We start from the raw sequence: 23,661 nt of genomic DNA on the forward strand, positions 1-23,661 counted from the left end.
TGGTACTGCCTGACAAACTGTGCAAAAAGAACACAACCAACCAGTTGTTTTGCAAAAGACTGGTAAATCACTATTTGTATCCCCATATACTTTTTTCTTTTCTTTTCTCTGTACACATTATGTTCAGTATTTAATAATAATAATAATAATAATAATAATAATAATAATAATAATAATAATAATAATAATAATAATAATAATATAATAATATAATAATAATATATATATTAAAGCCTGGCAAATTATCCTGGAAAAATTGGGCCAAAAAAAAGTCACAAAATTTAAATGGTTATATTCCAGTAGCTAATGATTTCACTTGAAAGTTTATTTCATAGGCAAATTTCACAGTCCTTGTAGACCGGGAAAGTACTGTAATATTTAATTTTTTACCATTTATTAAACATTATTTTTTATTTTTTGTAAGGCAGTGCAAAATCGATTGTTTAAGCCAAACTAAGCATTATGGTCTTACGAATTCAGCAGGCCAAGCCGTTTGTTGTGCTATCATAATTTGTTTTCTTCCATTTTGAGTTCTCATTTTGTGAATAATGGGTCGCTTAACGAACAATGACAAGATTTTCATTAAAAATTTGCACCAATATGATGATTTATCTGCCCGTCAAATTGTAAAGAACTACGCACAGCGAGAATGGTCTGTTTCAAGTGTACAATGATTGATAAGCAAGATACGGACATGATATCCCTCCTGAGAGATTATTGCGTGAAAGATCATATTTCTCAGATTCTCTGATGGTTTCCGCTGGAGTTTCAATTGAGATCTTAATCTTATGGGCTATTTTGTATGGAGTCAACTACAAAAAGCAGTTTACTACAAAGCAAGAATTCGTAATATTGAACATTTAAGACAATGCCTTCTTGAATGTTGGGACAGGCTTAATCAAAGACAGATATCCACTTCTATTGAACAATGGAGAAGATGCCTACAAATGGTTGTGCGGGAAAATGGCAATCACATAGAGCATCATTTTTAATTTTGATTATTTGAAAGATCATTAATTACTTATTATTAATTTTACCAACATTCAGTTTTTGCATTTTAAAGTAATAAATTGTCTTCAAAAAACCACATTTTTCGTATCATTGTGCATTGACCTCCATAAGATTTTAATTAAGCCTCAAAAAAACATAATAAAAAGTCCTGCTCATCTTTAAAGTCTACTCTTTCCAATAGTGTATTCATTAAAAATTAATGTTATGTATTTCTGAAAATAGAGTATTTCTAATGCTTTTTTTGTGTGAGTGTGAGTGTGTGTGCGTGTGCGTGCGTGCTTGTGTGTGTCTATATATGGGTATATAATATTAAAGCCCTGGCAAATTATTTTGAGTTTTTACCTTTAAGGTATAACAAGACAATCCTTTGTTTCTCACTTATCAGGTCGACTGGTAGGTCCTAAAGAGTTGGATATCCAGTGGGCAACGCATAACAAAAGTCTGCTAAGGAGCAAGTGGAATGCATATTGTATCTGAGCTGTTGAGGTCTATATCTGGTTTAACTGGGAAACTTCTATATAAAATAATACATAATATAAAAAAGTGTTGGATGCATGCACAGACGCTAACTACAAACGTAAGTCAATACTGCAACTTACTTTGCCCTTCTTGGTCTCAGAAGCTGCACCTTTCACAGGCATTTGCTCTGCTACTCCATTCACCACATTTACAGATAGTACTGGCACAATTTCTGAAATTTCTTGATGTAATTTTTTATCAACTGCTTCAGTTGATGTGTCATTACTTAATAATTGCAGTTCACCATTAACAACTACATCTGAAGAAAAGATTTCATTATTTGGCTGAACGTCTCCTGAAGTTATGTATTCATTTGGTGTTGCAGGTTTAATTTCAGCTTCTCCCTTCATTTGAGTGGTATCTGAACTGGTTGTTGTTAAAGATTTTTGTTCCTGTGTAGGAGATCTATTCATAACAAAATTTGATCCTTGGTTCTGAATTTGTGATGCTTTTGGTCTAGTACTTTCAGAACACTCGCTAATATTTGATATATTATTCTCAGTAGATTCCTCTTGCTTTGCTATGGATTCTTGTGGAATATTCAGCAGTAATGGTGAATTATCAGTTATTGATTTTGATGTAATTATCACAGAATTTTGTTCACTTGATGATTCATATTTAATTTCCTTGTCATAACATACTTCAACAACAGGACTGAAGTTAACTTCTGCTGTTTTTTCTCCATTCAGGAAAGTTGTTGACGAAATGTTTCTGACTTGTGCATTATCATTGAGAACCATTTCAGGAAGTATGTTTTCAGTAGAAGGTAGTAACATTTCATTTTCCTTCATAACTTCTAAATTAGTACTATTCTTTAATTCCTCTGTCTGAGAATATAACACATTTGAATCCTGTTGCGTTGTTTTTTCTGTTTCATGCTGACAAACCTCAACATTTTTTGTCGAAGTGCTCTGTGTGGTTTTCAGATGTTGTGGTTGCTGAAGAGAATTCAAAGCTATGTCCCCACTGCTAGCTGTTTCTGTAAAAAGTTAATAAACAAGAATACAAAATTCAATTAATATAAAAAATGTGAGCATCATATCAGACATACAAAATAAACTATAAAATATTGGTCTTATTCAACTCAGTTAAAGTCAGTAGCATAATAATCTGATATAGCCAAACGACATTCAAAACATAGTGCTTCTGTTCTCAAATTCGTCCATGACATCATTGTTCTACATGACTTAATTCCTACTCCAATATGACCGATAGGAGCATTTGGTTTCTGCGCACTTTGAAATGTATATTGCCTAGCTATACATTGATCTCGACTTAGAACAGAATTACGTTTTAACAAGGGCATTATAAGTCGAGTTGGTGAATGATATTTCACAAGACAAATACATCTCCTGGCAGTTTTTTTAGACACACTTTACTAGCACTTCTGGACAGTATGTCAGGAAACATGCTTTCAGAGTAATGGAGCTTCAGTACATTATAATCATAAGGTAAAAATTTTCCTAAATGCAATGTATCTTGGTCACCAAACTGGTATAGGTCCTACAATCTAGCTGGCACTTCTCCAGATTTGACATTGTCTTATGGATTTTTTTCTGTGAGGACAACTCTCGTATATGAGGCTCCATCCAATAAAAAGAGGAATTAATGGGCAGAATTATTTCTACATATGAGTCATTCCACGTCAAATCGCACAAATTTAACCTCGAATTGACTTTCATGTTTCTGATTTAGATAACAATCCATGGATTGAAAAAATAAATGTTTTATTATTGTTATCAATATCGATTATTGTAGTAGCAAAGATTCTGAAATAGTTCACGCATCATTATTGTTAAATGTGATTATCTCCAATAATAATCATCACAGTGATTTGCTCTTTGTCTCAAATTGAAGGTGATATTACATACTTTGTTCTTCGCATAATAATATAAAAATATCAGTTTAACTTAAAAAAAAAAAAAACATTTAAACACATAAAAATATGTTTTAATGGCAGCGACTTACTTTAAAATTACAGAAAAAAATCCTTAAATACTTCGAAATTATTTTAACCACCCTTAAAAAAATTAGAATACTATTGTGAGCCGTTGAAGATTAATTAAATGATTCACCAAGCTGCGCGTCTTGAGTTCGCGGGCTGCATGAGTACTGTTGCAAGATGATGTGCAAGTGCAGCTCTGGATGAGAGTCGTGTGACCACTTTACACTGTTCTACGGTCAGAATATCACTCTTTCACGTAATTTATGTAATATAGTACTGTATTTAAATATTGTTTTTGTAAAATATACACTTGTAAGAATGATAGCTACAGTTTACACAAACTGAAATTTTAAAACTAATCACCTACAACCAATTCTATTTAATGTTCACTACTTTACTCTCACTTTGAAGTGAATAGTTCTTTATTATGGCCCGAGATTGTGTCAGTGGAACAAAAGAATGAAGTTGTAAGATAAAACGTACCACTTTTACTTCTTGGTACCTTGAGTAGAAAATATAGCTAAGTTATTTGTATTCGCTAATTGTAAGAATTTAAAAGGAATATTATAAATAATATTATTAATTCCATCAAGCATTGATTTAACATTTTCATGACGAACATAGACACAAACTGAGTGCGTGCCACAAGTACAGGGAGTACACATTCCTTTGGTCTGAGTTTGAAAATTTTTGAAAATCCTATTTTGATATACTATTTGCTCTTTGAAACACTGGTAAGTTTTCTTAAGATTACATAGTATTAATCTTTTCTGTTTGTGAATTCTCTTTCCATCTTCTCTAACTGAAACACAATTCTTTTTGTCAGCCATAACCCTCCTCACATCATCAGAATTACAAAACTGAACAACCTTTTCTACTATAAATGTTACCAAACTTTTCCCCGATTTAGGATTAGGAGTAGCCAAAATCCCCTTTTCTGCTCCTACTTGTTTAGAAATTCATATAATGTGAGTGGTGATATTAAAATGTTGTTGAATTTTACTGTAGGACCAACTTTCAAAAATTGTTAATATATGTATTTTGAGATTTCTGTCGTCTGTTTCATGAAAGAAGTTTATCAATTTCTGTATTACATTGGAATTATTTGAATTTTCAACTGAAGTTGTGTCTTCTGTGATATGAAATATTTTATGTTTAAGTGTATCTGTAACTTTCTGCATTTTCTTGTTTTGGATTTTTTTTTAGATAATTTTGTCTTCATCACTAAGCTATCACACATCTTCAATATATTATTTTTAAAGTTTGTTCTTACTCGAAAGCAACCTGAAATCAGCGTAGTTCTATGTAAAATATAATAGATTATACTTTCTTTTTGCATTTTTAAAGAACCGATAAGCTGTTATAAAAAATAATTGTTTAAAAAGTGACCCTCTAAAACAACCCCATCAATAAATCAATTTATATAATATTCCATTTGTTCCCATTTCAAATGACACCAACACTCAACGTCTATGATGCATAGAATCTTAAGAATGAGCATTTTCATACTGTGTCGTGCATGAATTTGTCATGTAATTAAAAGAGTATAAATAGTAAAATATTAAAGTATGATCCCAGAAAAAATTACAGACCTCTTATTTTGATCTGCAGAACATATTTTAGAAGATTTAAGCAAATACTAAATGGTCACGTTTCGTATACAGGTGTTTGATTTGACATGCACACAACACAACACAAGCTACTTCAAAAGACTTAGGAATTATTGTTAGATAAATTAAAGGGAAACTGCTAAGTGTTGAAAGGACATTACGTGCATTTAGAACTAGAGGTTATCTGTTTATTTACGTAAAGTAACACCGCACCACTAACAATGTATTATTCACTCTTGCTGCGGCTATCGCAGCTGCATGCTCCGGCGCGCGGTCTCACTCAATCCGAGCCTTCCGACCCGAACACACCATCAGTAAATTATTTGCACAGTGACTTCTTATTCGAATAGCGCTCCAAAACCAACGCAGTTCTACGTAAAACATTTCAAAGAATATAATGATATTTTTTTCCCCTTTTTAGGAGGAAGTCCCTGATATATAAAAACGTATTTTAAAAATATAACCCCCTAAAAGGGGCCCATTTTATATTTTGATTGAACACTAAAAATTAGTATATAATACTGCAATTATTGGATTTTAAAATGATATAAGTACGGAATTTCTACGGTTTATAGACTCTTCAGTATAACCATTTTCATAATACGTTGCACCCTAATTTACGGAAAAAGTAACATTTAATAAATTACTAAATAATTGTGTCAGCCCGAAAAAAATTACACATGGGTTACTTAATTTAATCAATAGAATATATAAAAAAAAAAATTGGAGCACATACTAAGTTGTCATGTTTTGTAGGTGTTCGATTTGACATGGAATGACTCATATGACAATATTTGTGATATGACAAGTATTTTTTAAAGAACTCGACAGTCATTGCAATGGCTCTATCAACTGTACTCTGTGGTGTGACATTTTGACCAGCTTTCATGAACAATTCGTCTGCTCTAAGGCATTTAAATTCTACACAAATTAATTGAAGATTCAGTGTACGATGGATTTTTCAGTGTATTCATTGACAACATCAAAACATACTACGTCCTAGAGCATTTGAATTGTGTATTAACTGGTTAAAGGGTCTAAAGGTTTAGTGCAGAATGGATTTTCAGGGCATTCATTCATAACATCAAAATATCACATGTCAGCTAATGCAATAAGGCAGTAGTTGTGACTACATACGAGATGATCCTAGCATAATTTCAACTAACATGCCAACAGCATAAATAGTTTTACTGCCCTACAACATAAAAACCAGAAGTCAGTGGATATACATTATGTGTTTCAAAATAACTGGGCACATTCCCTGATAATTTCTGAAAACTTGTCTGTGTTATTTTGACTCATCCTATATTATTAATGGTTTATAAGGAAACTCTGAGAAAATTTTTCCCTTTCATTTTAAACCTTGCTTCAATGCTCCACATACGTGTAATCAAGGGGTCTGCAATTGACTAGTAATCAGCTAACAATAAGAGACTCTCTGACTCTCCCTTAGCTATTTGTGAGTAAAGGGGGTAAAACTTTAACTACAATCATAACGAAAAGTAGAAATAATTATACATAATAAATAATTAACTTCTCTTAAGACAGTTTTCTTCCATTGATATTTATGACCTTCATCTCGTTTGTCAGTTTATTCTATATAGTACAAAAATTTAGGAAGAAAATCAAAATCGTTTGCTGAATCCTGAAGTGGATGGTCATTGTGTGTTTCTGATTTCAAATAAAGATCCATTAATTTATTATTAAAATTCATTACATTTCATGTGCATCAATCCCAAATAAATTGACGTGTAAATACCTGTTCTATAATCTAGGAGAAATCACTGTACACAGTTTAGAGACAAACAGCATGCTCAAAACCTTTTTTCGGATTAGTGATGCTAAACATTTGTATTTCCGAAACTGATTTCTTTCAGTTCAGCATCATACTTTCATACATTGGGAAAGTAACTCTGATGTACAAATTGTTGGCTTATTTCTAGAACATCATAAGTCCAATTTTTCCCGAATATTGAAATCTGTGTATTTTTTCAAAAGTGTGTCTGCTGATAACACCTCGTAAGTCTACAAATGCTTTTATATTTTATAAATAACAGATGCATAACAGTTAGGTGAAGTACAATTTCCTCAAATGCAGTAACGAGGTTTTAGAAGTAAATCAGGAAAGGCTTGGAATTATCCTTTCATACTGGTGACTCTGTTACAGAGTACTGTCCATAGCGTCTGATCTAGTCAGCAATGCTTATGGGTTGAAAGAAACTTTACAAATGTAATGTTCATCTTACGATGTTTGGTGACGCCTTTGGTGTGAGACGAACTCGATAGCTCAGTGGTAGAGCGCCTGACCGGAGAACAGGAAGTCGCAGGTTCGATTCCCGCTCGAGGTTGTGAAATTTTTCTTTCATACCATGGCATGATTGTGATATAATAGTATTTAAATTCATTAATATGTCACATCAACGGACGTGTATACGTCACCAAACATCGTAAGATGAAGATTACATTTGTAAACTTTTTTGTACTAGAATCATCTGAGGGAGGCATAGTCTGGACTCAGCATCTTCCATCTATGAGTAGTAGTCAACTGTGTAACTATCAGACAGGGTAGGATGTGGCATTGTCAATGCACTGAATCCCCACAGGTGTTTCAATCAGCTTTTCTTTAACCACAGTTTGCCACCTATTGTGGCTCCTCAAATTGAACACAGTTCCAAATCCTATATCTCTGAAAACTTTCTGTGTTATAGCTGGATATCTAATTTAGGATCTCCTGGTTCTTAGACACACAAGCTTGGCACAAAGTAGGCAATCCAATTTACCTGAACATCACAAAATTAATCACGTTTTTTAAAAGTAACCATTGCCATAAAAATAGAAAAGTATCCATCCAAATTTCTTTTTAATATATGCTATTACATGCACAATGAAATGCATCTGTAACTGTCGACCAAAGTGTAAATAACATTAAAAAAATATTAATGTTGCATATGTTACTACTTGTCTGACGAGTTGGTGACAGCAAAGAAAACTACTCAATGCGAACCATTAGATGTAATCTGTTATTTCAGACATAGTGTTACAGTCAATGCTGCAAATGATTAGGTAGTCTCCAGAGTGGTTGTTCAAGCACTTTCAATTGGAGAACTTCTGTTACCTCTGAATGATACAACAACTTTCCTTTGGACAAGACAGCAGGTTGTATATGTGCTGTGGTGCAAAGGTACACTTTCAATCAGATCATGTAGTAATTTGAATTCACTAAAATCTACATATTTTTAAAAATAAGTATGTAATTCTTTGTTTATTCTCTCTCTCTCTCTTCTTTTTTTTTTTTTTTTGCTTAAACTGCTGCCTTAGGTGACAATTTTTTTTCTACATTTCAAATTCATAGCGTGTGTGGAAGGGCATGTTAGTTTTATGTTATTGATCAAATTAATATAATTAAATTCAATAGCGAAATCTACGGAAAAAAGTAAAGCTATTCAATAGCTAATATAAGCATTTATATATACCCTGAAGAAACTCGTTTATTCACAAATAGTTACTGTCAATTAGTTGATTTAGTTTAATGTAAAATAAATTAAAGAATTTCAGAATGGAACCAAAGAAATGAGTGGTATGAATGTGTAAAGATTTACTGCTTAAAAATAATTTATTCAAACTCTTCATTACTTTTAACTCTCACAAACTTTTACATAATAATTGTAATTTTGCACAGCAAAATCACAACAACAAAATTTCCTATAATGTAACTGTACTGCTCCTCTCAGCGAACATCCATATTGGTGGCGATTGGAATAATTACATATAGCTACATCATAGAGATAGGAACAGTCTGCATTGAATCATTGTATGAAGGTAATTTGAAAAGTTCTAGGAATAAAATAAAAAATAACAATGTATCTCATTTTTTTATTTTTATTTTTCAATGTAGTCGCCTTGTACACTAATGTACTTCGTCCATCGATGTTCCAATGCCTTTATTCCATCCCGAAAATTATATTCCTCCAGGCCTGCAAAATACTCGTCAACTCTGGCATCAGTTCTTCATTTGAAGAGAATCTCCGTTCGTCCACCAAGGAAAATTTTGAGCTTAGGGAAGAGATGGAAGTCTGATGGAGCCATATCAGACGAATAAGACGGATGTGGCAACAATTCGTACCTCAGTTCATGTATTTTTGCCATGGCAACGACACGTGTGTGTGGGCACGCATTTTCTTGATAGAACAGGTCTTTCTTCCTTGCTAAACTTGGCCTTTTTTTTCGCGTTATATGCTTAGAGTAACTGTAGCTGTTTCGGCATATAATTATTGTTTATAGAATGGAAACGCTCCCAAATAAATCGCGCAAAGTGAATTTATCTCAGAATAGAAAAGTTATATAGCTACAATGTTGTAAAATTCTATAAAGAAGAAAAAAACGAAAGGTCCCATCATCTTGTTACAGAAAGCTTTGGAAAGGACTACTACGCATACTGTAAGTACAAGTGTAAAGACTGTGCATAATATTGCCAGGCAGTGTGAGAAAGCCTTAGAATGCAACTGAAATTGGAACCCCAGGCGAACATTACCCATGTCGGAATAATAATTCGGAACTCGACGAATTTGATAAAAGTGTTGTGTGATGAACTTTCTTGGAGTATTATGAAGTATGAAAAGATATTCGTACTTCTACAAAAACTTCTTAGTACCATTGAAGAAAAGATAGTAGTTTTTAGGTAAAAATAAAAGTTATCCTATACTCTAGCTTCATGCTTGCTTGCCACTATACACTGAAATTCGTGATTTACACTAAAATAGTTAATATCAATACCTCCTCTGAAACAGAATAGGTGGTAGCAGATGCTATTATCAGTTTTCTCGTTATTAGTATTCACTGACATTCACCTTTCAACCATTCGACAGTACACATTTTGAATATTGTAAACAAGTGATTTATTACATTTTCAATATCTCAGAACTATATAACAGTAGACAAAAGCTTATCACAATTAGCTATTGGAACACAATACATGAATGATTTTAAATAAGAATAGCCTACACATTATAAAATGAAATAAACTATGGCAGTATAATACTAAATATGATTATTAGTAATAGGGAAGATAATCGTAGATGGGAAGATAATATTAAAATGGATTTGAGGGAGGTGAGATATGATGGTAGAGACTGGATTAATCTTGCTCAGGATAGGGACCAATGGCGGGCTTATGTGAGAGCAGCAATGAACTTCCGGGTTCCTTAAAAGCCAATAGGTAAGTAAGTATTAGTAATAGAAATTAAAGGGGCAGGTGGTACTAGTATAATAATGTAGTATATTGGCACCAGCAGCAGGACAGCATGTGATCTGTGTGCTTATTTCCCACTTGTGCTATAATTTTTTGATACGAAATGCATAAATAATTGATTAGATGGCGATCTTACTCATGTTAATTGTGTAAGCATGTCTGGCTTACACAATTAACACGAGTAAGATCGCCATATAATCAATTATTTATATTCAAGTGTTAAAAGTAGTGTAAGAAAGATTCAACATGGACAAAACACATGTGCTCCCCCCCCCCCCCCCCACCTTGCTCTGTCCCTGCTGCATCTACATACAGATGTCGACAAACAACATAGTGTTCACTCAACAGCAGTAAATACATTTCAGACAAGTAATACAGAAAGTTTAGTATATACAGAAGTTTAGTATAAGCATTTTGCATAATTACAAATTTCAACAATACTGAAAATGGGGTTGGTAATGTTACATAGAACAAATAATCACACTGAACATTTATAAGAAAACTTTTATTCTAGAAGACGCATATATTTCTCTCTTCTATATTAATATTTTTACATGAGATTCAAGCAAGATATCTAATTCAATATTAAACCCTCCACCTTACCTCCAACTTTGTTTGTTTCCTCAGTTTTGAGCTGTGCAAGTAGAGATGTCCTCTCTGCCTGCAGCGTCCTACATAGTTTCTGCAGCTGTGCCAGCTGGCGGGTAGCTAATGCGAGTTCACTGTCTCTCTGTTGCTTGTCTGCAGCCATCTCCAGCAATGCTTGGTGAGATTTTTCCCATCTTTGTTTCCATGATGATGTTTCTTTCTCCAATTTGCAAATTTTCTTCGACATCTACAATAATAACAGAATACAGTATAAGGATTGAGCAGTACAAACTGTTTCATTAACCAGCTGTTGCCAATCGTAGTGTAAAGCATAAACTTCAAGACACATGAAACTCATGTCTATAGCACAGAAGTTTGCTTGTTGTCTGTACATTGACTATGTTGTCTTATGTAAAAGTCTCATGTCATGTTATCCTCTAAGCCAAGAGTGTGTTGTTATATTATGGGTCATTATAAGAAAATGTGGGAATATGGTAACAGAAAGAAAAAAAAAGTATGGAATGTTTGGAAAATGGAATTTTAATATTCTAAATTAAAGCTGCCCCTCGGTCCAGGATGGTTAGGGGGCCTCGGCTGTAACTAAGCATACTTGGACAGATCTTGGTGGACGCGTTCTCGTCGCAGGGGGTGGACACTATCTTTAGTGACTAAGTTCCACCAAGGGCTGAGCATTGGCGGCATTGGTTATTTGGGAGGAAATGCCCTAATCCATCCTCAAACCATTTTGAGAGGCAGGTCAGGAGGTTAAAGATGGCAACCCCATCACCTGACTCGGGTGCAATAGGCTAATCACCTATTCACCTTAAAATAGCTGATTTTTGAAACTCTCAATAGCAAAAGCCGGACAGATCCTATGATGACGACCCTGAATCTCAAAACAAGGACTAAGATTGGTAGTTGGAATGTAAACACTATGAGAGAACCATCCCGACTCGCACAGATAATAAAGGAAATGAAAGAGTATAAACTAGATATTCTTGGATTAAGTGAAACAAGGTGGAACGGAAAGGGGGAACATACTGTATAACTGCACAAGGCGACCTCTTAATCTATTCTGGAAGAAATTTACAAGAAAAACATGGAATACTATTGAGCAAAAAGGCGAGAAAAAGTCTTATTGGATGGAAACCTATCTCAGATAGAATAATTACTGCAAGATTTACCACAAAATTAAGAAAACTGACCTTGATTCAATGTTATGCTCCAATGGAGGTGTCTGCAGCTGAAGATAAAGATGTGTTTTATGAACAACTATCAGCCACTATGATGAATGTCAAGAAATCTGACATTGCAATTATTATGGGTGACCTGAACGCCAAAGTAGGATCAAATAACTCAAATGTAGAACATGTTATGGGCAAACATGGTCTTGGAGTAATGGACGATAATGGAGAAAGGTTCATTGAATTCTGCTCAAATCAAAATTTAATAATAGGAGGAACATGGTTCCCACACAAGAATATCCACAAGGGGACATAGGTGTCACCAGACCAGAGAACCCTAAACCAAATCGATCATATTGCTGTAAGCAAAAAATGGAAAAGCTCTTTGCAAGATGTCCGAGTATATAAAGGTGTGGATGTTGCGTCGGATCACCTATTGGTAAATGGGCAAGTAAAATTAAAGATTACAACAAATTATGTCCCAGGTACACAAAATAGCAGAAGAAAATATAAAACTGACCTTTTGAAAGACAAAAGGATAAATCAAGGTTTCGAGGACAAACTGCAAACTCTACAGGAGGAAATAGAAGAAAATCAAAAGCCACCTGACTCGAACAATTGGAATAAGGTGCAAAACTTTCTAATAAATGCCTGCGAAGATATTTTAGGGAGAAATAAAGTCGAAAGGAAGGAATGGATCACAGACGACACCTGGAATAAAATAAAAGAACGCAAAGATATTAAAAACAAACTGAACAATGTAAATGAAGCAAACTCCATATATGATTTAAGACAACAACATCAAGCAAAAAACAAAGAAGTGAAGAAAGCAGCCAGAAGGGATAAAAGAATCTGGCTAGATACTCTCGCGGAAAATGCGCAAAAAGCAGCAGACACAAAAAATTCTCAGGAATTATACAGGATAACAAAAAAGCTGGCACATAAAAGCTTCAGTCAGGATGGACACCAAATCAAAAATAAGGATGGACTAATCCTTACATCTGAGGTCTCTCAACTGACAAGATGGACTGAATATTTCAGTGAGACATTAACCGTCCCACTGAGTCTCCACCCAATACTAATGTACCAGAGGAACAGCCAAACGAACTTAGAATTAATTCTAAGGAACCTACCATATTTGAAATAAAGAATGCTATCTCCAAACTAAAAAATGGCAAGTCAGCTGGACCAGATAATCTTCCGCCAGAGATATTTAAGGCCTACCCAAATAAGATAGCAAAAATAATTCTTCCATTAATTCAGAAAGCATGGAAGGAGGAAAGTTTCCCCACTGAATGGAAAGAAGGAATAATCATCAAAATTCCTAAAAAAGGTGACCTGAGCAACTGCAGTAACTGGCGTGGGATTACACTATTGAATACAATTAATAAACTAATAGCAATAATAATATATCAGCATATCCATGACATATTAGATCCAACAATTCGAAACGAGCAGGCAGGATTTAGGCTTCACCGGGCATGAGTCGATCAAATCAACACACTGAGAATTATCATTGAGCAGTCACTGGAATTCCGCTTACCTTTGTACCTGGTGTTTATTGACTTTGTAAGAGCGTTTGATACTCTGAATCACACAGCCAACTGGCAGACTCTATACGAAAGAAGAGTTCCTATCAAACTTATAAACATCATTAAAGAATTATATCGGAATGCCAGCTGCAGAGTAATTCATAAGAATAATATTGGAGAAATCATTCATGTCGGCATAGGTGTAAGGCAAGGCTGTGTTATCACCGCTCCTCTTTAACCTGGTGTTAGATGCAACTCTAAGAAGAGTGAATGTTTCCCCTAGAGGAATCCATCGGGGGCTCTCCAGTAGACTAGAAGATCTAGACTATGTGAACAATATCTGTCTCTTAGCTCATTCCTTTAAAGATATGAAAGCTAAACTGCACCAATTGTAAAAGGAAGCACAGAAGGTGGGTCTTCAAATCAATATTAATAAAACCAAAGAATTGCGCATAGGTACCAATCAACCTACTCTTCTAACTCTAAGCAGCGGCGTAATTGAAAATGTGAAGGAATTCTCATATCTAGGCAGTATAGTCTCCCAGAATGGTGGTACAGATAGCGATGTGAGAGTAAGAATAAAGAAGGCAAGATATGCCTTTGGGCTGCTAAAGCCTATATGGAAGAGTGCTGCCTATACAATAAATACTAAACTGAGAATTTTTAACACAAATGTCAAATCCGTGCTTTTATATGGCTGTGAAACCTGAAAAATAACTAAAACTATTATCAATCAACTACAAGTTTTTATTAATAGATGTTTGAGAAACATATTAAAAATATTCTGGCCAGTCCAGATATCCAACGAAAACCTATGGTTAAAAACTAAACAAAAACCAGTTGAACTTGAAATTCGACATAGGAAGTGGGGATGGCTGGGACATACACTTCGCTGACCTCCAGATGACCCCACCAGGAAGGCATTGGATTGGAATCCGCAGGGCAGCAGAGGAATTGGCAGACCCAAGATAACATGGAAACGAACTGTTCTCACAGAAGCAAAAACGATGATGAAGACATGGAGTGAGATTAAGGCGTTGGCCAGGAATAGAGTCAGATGGAGAAGCATTCTGAGAGCCCTATGTTCCACTAGGAATGATGGGAATATTGATTGATTGATTGAAATTAAAGCTACTTACATATAAATTACAGGAAAAATAATGGTCACGCTGATTTTAAAAAATCGTAGTTATTTTTCAATTACAAAACAAATATGCATGTTGCACCAATGACATGCCTGTTGCACCAATGACATTGCCTGTTGCACCAGTGACTTACAATGTTGTATTTAATCACTTTCAATGTTATTGACGAAAATAAAAATACTTTACCAGACGGCTTGTGCATATCTCATCACATATTGATGGAAGGACATGGCTTAAATTATAGGAATATGAAAGAAAGAATCAAACAGTTCTCACAAAATCCTCCTACACAATATTTTACAGAAATTCCAGAGTAAAAGAAAAATATTTTGTCGAAAACTGGATGAGGAAAATACAGAAAAATATTGAAAGTATTTAGAGTTTTTTAAAGTTACATTACTGTGAAGCAGTAGCCAGCAAAGCCACCCCCCTCTCTCCCCCCTTCTCCCCTCCTTTCTCTCTCTCTCTCTCTCTCTCTCTCTCTCTCTCCAATAAAGGTATATAATTGTATAAGATATATGTAACATTATTAAAATTATTTATATCTATGTTAAAAGTAAGGAGCATGTTGCTAGAAAATCTCATCCATTGAGAGATTGTAGAATGAAATGCAAGACAAACTCAAAGATTTTGAAAAACAGTGGTTATTTATTGAAGACTGGTCAATAGGAAATCTTGATAGGATAGTGTCACGACCCTATACATCTAGCCTTATTAGAAGATAAAAGCGACATGCAGGTTAAGAAATGTTGTTGTTTTCTAATGCCAGGCATTTGGCAATAAAGTCATTTGACCTCTTGCACTCCAATATTTTTCAAAGATATTATCATGACCCGCCACTGAAGCACAGATTTTCAGGTGTTCTGAATCCATTTCTTGGTTTGAGTTGCACAATGGGCAGTTAGGGGACTGATATATTCCAATTCTATGCAGGTGTTTGGCCATTTCTTGGTTTGAGTTGCACAATGGGCAGTTAGGGGACTGATATATTCCAATTCTATGCAGGTGTTTGGCCAAACAATCATGGCCTATTGCCAATCTAAATGCAGCTACAGACGATTTTCGTGGTAAATCGGGAATTAACTGTGGATTTTGATGCATAGAGTTCCATTTTTTCCCTTGGGATTGTGTTATCAAATTTTGTTTGCTGAAGTCTAAATATGTAGATTAAGGTTAAGAAATGTTGAAGAATGGAAAAAATATATAGTTTTCTTACTCATGTGTACACTTTGATTGTATACGATGCAAATTTTGAGGTATGGAAAGGCTACTTCTTAAAAGAATCAGGTGAAACTAATGCATTCACCGAAGTGATATTAGCTAAGAAACTAAGGAAAACATCAATTATACCAGACACAGACAAGAGAGGGGAAAACCACCATGAAGAAAGTAGTCAGAAGAAAATAAGACTACAGTTCGAAATCATAATATTATGTCTTTCCCAATGCACAAAAGTCATTACTCCAAAGAAAGCAACAAATAAAATTTTACCTGCACATTTAAATATTACCGGTAATGTACAAATTGTACTGTAAAAAGTGGTTCAACCAGTAAACAGAACAATCTATGAAACAATATTTCATTCATTTATTCTCTCCTTCAAAATACCAAAGACTATTACCAGATGAAACTAAACATTCTTCAGAATTATAAGATTGGCCCTATATATGTACAGAATGCAGAAAAGACATATACTACAAAACCAGACAATAAAAATGCCTGAAAGAATTAAAACTTTATGAGACTCATTGCATTTCAATTACAGCAATGTCTTCCAACACCTAACTTAAAAACGAACATTGCTTTCTGTAAAAAAATTATTCATTCTTTCATTCATTCATTCATTCATTCATTCATTCACTCACTCATTCATTCACTCATTCATTCACTCACTTATTGACTTACTTATTCACTTATTTATGTATTTAATAAATTAATTAATTAATTCAGTCAGTCAGTCATTCATTTATTTATGTCCATAACAGGGCAAAGCCCCAATTACAATAGACAGTACAAATATTTGCTTAGAATATAAAATTGGAGATGAAATGAAAAAAGAGATAAAACAGATACCAATGCAAGATACAAATGTAAATACAAATAAAAAATGAAAAAGAAACAGACAAATAGATATTACCTCAATAAAAGACACAGATATAGATATAAATGAAAAATACAAAATAAAAATAAATGAAAAATAGATAGGCTAAATATAGATATCATAACCAAAAGATGTAAAATGCAGCTATAAATGGCAAATTACAGAGTAACAAATAGATGTAGGTCTCGCAAGCAGGGAATACGACGGAAGGAATGCGAATGAAACAATGTGACAAGGAAGAATGGGCGACAGAAAAGGTCACGAGATAGCTTGAATGATATTCAAGAGTACAGTCGGAAAAGAAATGACATCAATAGAATCAGTCTTGCATTGTGATAGTTACATCACGACTTCAGTTTGTTCCACTGCATGTGAATATGTATCTTGTATCGCACGATATTATTATTTCATTCGTAAACATATGTTGTGTGTTTAATTAGCTTCGAATTTTTCTCTTGCTACGTTCTTTCTTTCCACAGCGATGTCCTCATATTTTAATCTTCTTGGAAGAGGCAGTAGGCTATTTCCATCGGCCCGCACCTCTCCCACCTCGGTGTGCCTACATACACACATCAAAACAGACAGCAATGCCACTATTGCTTTTCGGTAATTGTTCCTTGCATGAGCTATAGCAATATTATTTAAAATCAACTACCTTCAGTATATTAATAAGAAAATGTTTATATTTCAGGTAAGAAATGCTAAAATCTAGATCCCATGTTTTACATATTTCATTGAATTTTGAACACATTTTTAACAGTGGTGAATTTTTATGTGCTGAAATGTTCGGTTTTTTTTTATAATATAACAATTGACAATTTCTTAAATGTGATATTCTAGTGTTAAGCTGGATTTGTGATATTTTGCTATTATCCAGTAGACCGTTGTGTATATTTTATATAATAAAAATTGTTCAGCAAGTAATCTATGACCTGCAAGAGACAATAAATTAAATTCAGCAAATAGACTGTTGAACGAAATTTTGTTATGGAAGGCCGAGTATAATATATTTTTTTAAATAAAGATATTTTGAGAATCGTTTCTGAACTTTTCAATTTGATTACTATATGATTTCCAAGTGGGTGACCATATTACTAAGACATATTCCAATTTAGTGCGAACATGACAATTAAAAAGGAGTGTCAAAGTCGAAGTGTTTTGTAAGTTTTTTGAATTTATAATAATAAACTCCAGATTTTTTAAAGTATTATTTGTTATATTAAATATGTGATTATGAAAAGTCAAATTATGATTAATAGTTACACCGAGATCTTGTACACAATATGTTCGTTGTAATGGTTCATCATTCATTCTATAATTACCTCTTAAATAAGATGTAGTCCTTGTATAAGTCATACAACAACATTTCTTTATATTAAAGTTTAATCCATTATTTAAAAGCTATTAATAAATACTGTAGATATCAATTTGTAGAAATTTTAAATCGGACACATTTTGTATTAATTTAAATATCTTTAGATCATCAGCATAAAGTAAACATTTTGAATATTTAACTGCTTTAGGCAAATCATTAATATAAATCAAGAATAATAGTGGGCCAAGATTTGAACCTTGAGGTACTCCGGAATTAACAATGTAAATATAAGACTCAGATTGGTGATATTTAACATATTGCTCTCTATTTCTTAAATATGATCTCATTAATTTTAACATTTGTTGTGAAAATCTATAATTATTTAATTTTCACAAAAGAAAATTGTGATCAATCTTGTCAAATGCTTCAGTCAAGTCTGTATAAATAGTATCAACTTGCAATTTACAATCTAAACTAATTGATACAAACTGTACAAAATTGGTTAAATTTGTTACAGTAGATCTACCTGTAATAAAACTGTGTTAGTATTGAAATAAATAACATTTGACATGATTAAAAATCCTCGTATACAATATTTGTTCAAAAACTTTAGCAGTTGCAGAATTTATCGAAATAGGTATATAATTTTCAACTTTGGTGTTGTTGCCTGATTTATAAACTGGACATACACTGCATTTTCCATTTTTTAGGAAATTTTCCAATTTTCAAACTAAGATTGTACAATAAATACAGAGAATATGATACTACTTCGTAACAACCTTTTAAAATGAAAAGTGGTTTCCCATCAGGACCACTACATGTTTTAGGCTTTAACTTTTTAATAGCTAATTTAATCTTTTCGTAACTAATATTGTTTATGAACAATGAGTGTGGAACATCCAAATAATGACAATCAGACATTGCATTACATGTTGGTATATTATTACTGTATACAGAATTCATGACTGCAAAACTCAAGAAGTAACTTGCTACATGTGGCATGAGGCTATTGCTGCGAGGGATGCAAATGAGATAGCATCGTGTATTTATAAAATCTTCCTAATCTTTCTTCTAATGTAAAACATGTAATATTTTATAGTGACACTTGTGGAGGCCAGAATAGGAATAATCAAATATTATTTTCATGCTGACTACAACTTTCCAGAAAATTGGTCATAAATTTATAATATCAGGTTATTCACATGTTGAGTATGATTATGATCACTCTGTAATTTAAAGAAAAAAGAAGGGTTCAGATGTAGCTATCTTTTACCCTAGGGACTGGTATCGTCCACACCTGTGGAGTAACAGTCAGCGCATCTGGCTGCGAAACCAGGTGGCCCGGGTTCGAATCCGGTTGGGGCAAGTTATCTGGTTGAGCAAATGCTGGGTAACTTTCGGTGCTGGACCCCGGACTCATTTCACAGGCATTATCACCTTCATTTCATTCAGACGCTAAATAACCTAGATGTTGATACAGTGTCATAAAATAACCCAATAAAATAAATAAAAAGGGACTGGTATCAGTTTGTTCGCACAGCCTCTGTTAAAAATCCTTTCAGAATGATCGAAATGGTATAATGTAGTTTTCTTATTTTGCTGCACACCTCAGTCACTTGTGGTGGCCAGGAAAATGAATTAGGACTAAGAAAAATTTTTGTGGAGTCACAGAAAATGAAATGGGGGAGATAAACAAACGATTATGGAATAATTCTGTACAAAACATCACATGAAGAAAGCGAAAAAAAAAAAAATGAATTACAGAATTCATGGAACCACTGCACTATTGCCTGAAGCATGAAACTACAATGAAGAACTTAATTCAATATTGCATAAAGAAGGAAGTTCTCCTCGATTTCTATGCGAATTTAAAGGCAAATTGTAACATTCAAGATATGGATCCAAATTTTATTTCAAGTGATAAGAAATGTGAATAATAGGCCTACTAACATTATTACAATACTGTTGTTAAGTTTTTTCTGTCATTAAGTAATGGAAGATATATAATTTTTTTGTTTTACTAATAAGGAACAATGTTATACTTTTTATAATGATTTAATCTTGATATTATGCATACAATTCTCACATATTTTTACTATGCCTATGCAGTGGTCTAAATTTAAGTGTATTATTTCTTATTAATATGATTAATGTAAGTTAACATATAACTGAAATGAAAATGAATAGCTATTTAGATATGGATAACACAAATATTAGATAAACTTGATAAATTTTAGATAACGATAGGCTTACATCTTATAATTCCTTATTTTTTACATAATGTGAACACAGTATTGCAGTTATGAAAAAATATGAATGTAAAAATCATAGTGTAACATTTAAACACACAATACGAAAAATGTGATCCCAAAATAATCATAAAGTAATATTGTTATACAACTAACCTTAAGGAAATAAGTCGACTTGATAGCAGCCAGGAAGAGGTAAGTCACGAATACAATTGACCTTTAGAGAATAAGTCACTTTTGATAGTGGCCAGAAACAGGTAAGTCACGAATACACTTGATCTTTAGAGAATAAGTCAATTTTGATAGCGGCCAGAAACAGGTAAGTCAAGAATACACTTGATCTTTAGAGAATAAGTCAACTTTGATTGTGGACATGCACAAGTAAGTCATGAATATACCTGGATCATAATGGAATAAGTGAATTCTAATTTGCACACGAAAGTTCGAAGTTTTATAAGTATCTCAAGAAAATTTACTAACACAGTATTACAGAATACAGAGGAGGCCATGACTTTGATCTGGAGAATATTTTATATGATATCTTATCTTTTGCAGTATTTTCGTGAATGTACATATCTGAAAGTGACTTCTGTTTAATATTATTGTGAATAAGAAATGTTTTGTTGTACATAAGTGATATAACGGAAGTTTCATGGATACTTTTGCGATTTATATTGATGTTTATGATTTACAAACTGAAGATACCAAAACTTGTCCTCACTGTGAAAAATTTTTTAATTATCAATATACTCTGATGACATCTGTCAGTAATACTGAAACTGGAACATCGTTCACTTCATCAGGTACACAAAAATCGACTATTTGTCACTTATGTGGGAAACTATTTACTGAATGTGGAATAAATATTCATTTAGTGCATAATCATAGAACGACCAAGATTCATATACTGTTAATACAAATTTAAAAGATTCAAACATCCAGGAATCTTCATGTAATCATAGCACTCTCCAAGATTCGAATATTATTAATTCAAGCTTAACTGATTTAGACAACTTAAATGATTGGCTCAAACTAAATCCATATTGCTGTAAATTGTACAAATCTATAAATTCATCTGAGTCAAGTCCATGGAACTGAATTTCGGGAGAAACTTGTTAACAAAATTCATACACAACAGAAACATCAAATAATGATCTCAGAAACAATTCTCAAAATCAAGGGGTGAATCTTGGTTCTCCACATCAGGAGGCGGATATTACAGCTCAGCACCAAGAGCTGGCTCATGTTAATGAGTCCTATGAAGACAGTTTAGCATCATGACACCATATTTTAATAATTAGTATGACAGCCATGAATTTGATATAGTAGTAAATGATTTTTCCACAATCCTAGCTTATTCAATTCACTCTCTTCTGGGGCCCAAACACCCCGGCACTAAATACTTTGAATCCACAAAAGAAAAAAATTAATTAAGTTGGGACAAAAGTACGTCAATTCATTCAACCAGGTTCAAGCATCCAAAAGGATTCGTAACAAGAGGAGGGCAAGATATGCTTACAAAAAAACACAGTATGAATTTCACAATCAAAGATGAAAAGCTGTTTGAAACATTCTTCAAAATAACAAGAGCTAATAAGAATGTGATATTTGATCACTTTACTCGATTTTCGGTTGAAAATAACTGTTCTTGCACTGATTACCCATCCAAATTAACACAATCGGAAATAACAGAATTAGAGGAAAACTATAACGCAATTATAATTACTGCTGAAGTTATGACAGCAAGAAATGCCATTGAAATTGACACAGTTCCTGGCTCTGATAAAATATTTATATGCTGTATAAAAAAATAATAAAGTATTCTGGCATCAATTTTCAGTAAAATTTCAGTCTTCATGTCTTAAAAAAGCAAGAACAATCTTAATCTATAAAGATAGAGATAGAGATAAAACTAATCCTTTAAATTTCAAACCAATTTCAATTTGCTCTGTCTTGAGGGGAGTTTTAGAACGCATATTAGATTACAGATTGCGACGATACATATCTTTTAATCTTAATCAGAGAGACTTTACATCTTGTCCTGAACCTTTCACCAATGTAACACTCTTAGATTGCGCACTTAGGAAGGCTAACGCACATAAAGAGAGTTTAACTGCTGTATTTCTTGATGTCAGTCAGGCATTTGACAACGTTGGTCATCTGCAGATTCAGAAGACACTTGAATATGCTTCTATGTCACAACAGTTTGGACATATAATAATGGCTCTACAAACGGACAACTCAACTGTCATAGAATGTAACAGTCAGTGAACCACACCAATTGAATTTAAAAAGGGAGTAATGCACCACTTTCATCAACAATGTACAGTATAATATGCAGACGAATTTTATTTTGGATGAGCTATCAGAGAATATGGTTGCCGATAAGTATGGTTATCAACTGGTTAAAGGTCTATCTAAACTCACAGTGCTTGGTTTTGTGGATGATCTCGTTATCCTTGCAAATAACATGGAAAATGCACTGCTGCTTATCGATACAGCCCTACAACGTTTTAAAGAAATGTGATTAACATTGAATGCCTCATAAGTCAGTTGCCTTAAATATAATTAATGGAAAACTTGATGGTTCACCTTTGTCCATTAATACCAATGAGACAATTCGATATCTTGGAGTAGCCAATTGATATTCGACAAGCACCAAACAGCTTATGAACTAAAAGAAAGCCTGAATCTTCTAGTCAGTACTTAAACCAGAAAAAAATAATTGATTATATGGCAATCTTACTCTTGTTAATTATGTAAGCATGTGCGGCTTACAGCTGTTTCGGTACTACTTGACACCATCCTCAGAGCCTTCTGTGTCATGGCACCATCTCAACTTCGCTGCCTGTTGTGTGGGTGCGTTCGTGTGATGAAGAGTTGTGTCAAATAGTGTGTGTGTTCTAAAATTGATCTGTGCATAATCAATTATTTATATTCAAGTGTTAAAAATAGTGTACGAAAGATTCCACATCAGAACAAAAAATTACAGTCATTAATCAGTTCATTATGTCATCTCTCGTATATCACTTTCAAAATTCTAACAAACTAAAAATACCAAAAACGTTTCTTATTATTCTTGACAAGATGATAAAGAATTCTATAAAATAAATTTTTCACCTCACAATAGATACACCAGACGCCATGCTTTACTCTTCAAAAAAGGTCAAGGGTCTTGGAGTTTACTGAGTTCAATGGGAAGCTGTAATTCAAC

At 33.4% G+C, this 23,661-nt stretch overlaps 1 protein-coding gene across 25 annotated transcripts in view; it reads right to left on the reverse strand.

Annotated features, from left to right (window-relative positions):
* Positions 1-23,661, reverse strand: part of LOC138705089 (gamma-taxilin-like) — a 299,903-nt gene that overhangs the window by 101,890 nt on the left and 174,352 nt on the right. For all 25 annotated transcript variants that reach the window (XR_011333593.1, XR_011333591.1, XR_011333590.1 and 22 more), the window contains 2 exons: positions 10,937-11,168; positions 1,611-2,509 (listed from right to left, as the gene is read on the reverse strand). Coding sequence is in view for 3 of the 25 variants with exons in the window: in XM_069833706.1 (XP_069689807.1) it covers positions 1,611-2,509; positions 10,937-11,168 (1,131 nt within the window). In the remaining 22 variants the exon portion in view is untranslated. The remainder of the gene's footprint in view (positions 1-1,610; positions 2,510-10,936; positions 11,169-23,661) is intronic.

This window comes from Periplaneta americana, chromosome 8 (assembly GCF_040183065.1).
Source record: "Periplaneta americana isolate PAMFEO1 chromosome 8, P.americana_PAMFEO1_priV1, whole genome shotgun sequence".
Classification (NCBI taxonomy): domain Eukaryota; kingdom Metazoa; phylum Arthropoda; class Insecta; order Blattodea; family Blattidae; genus Periplaneta; species Periplaneta americana.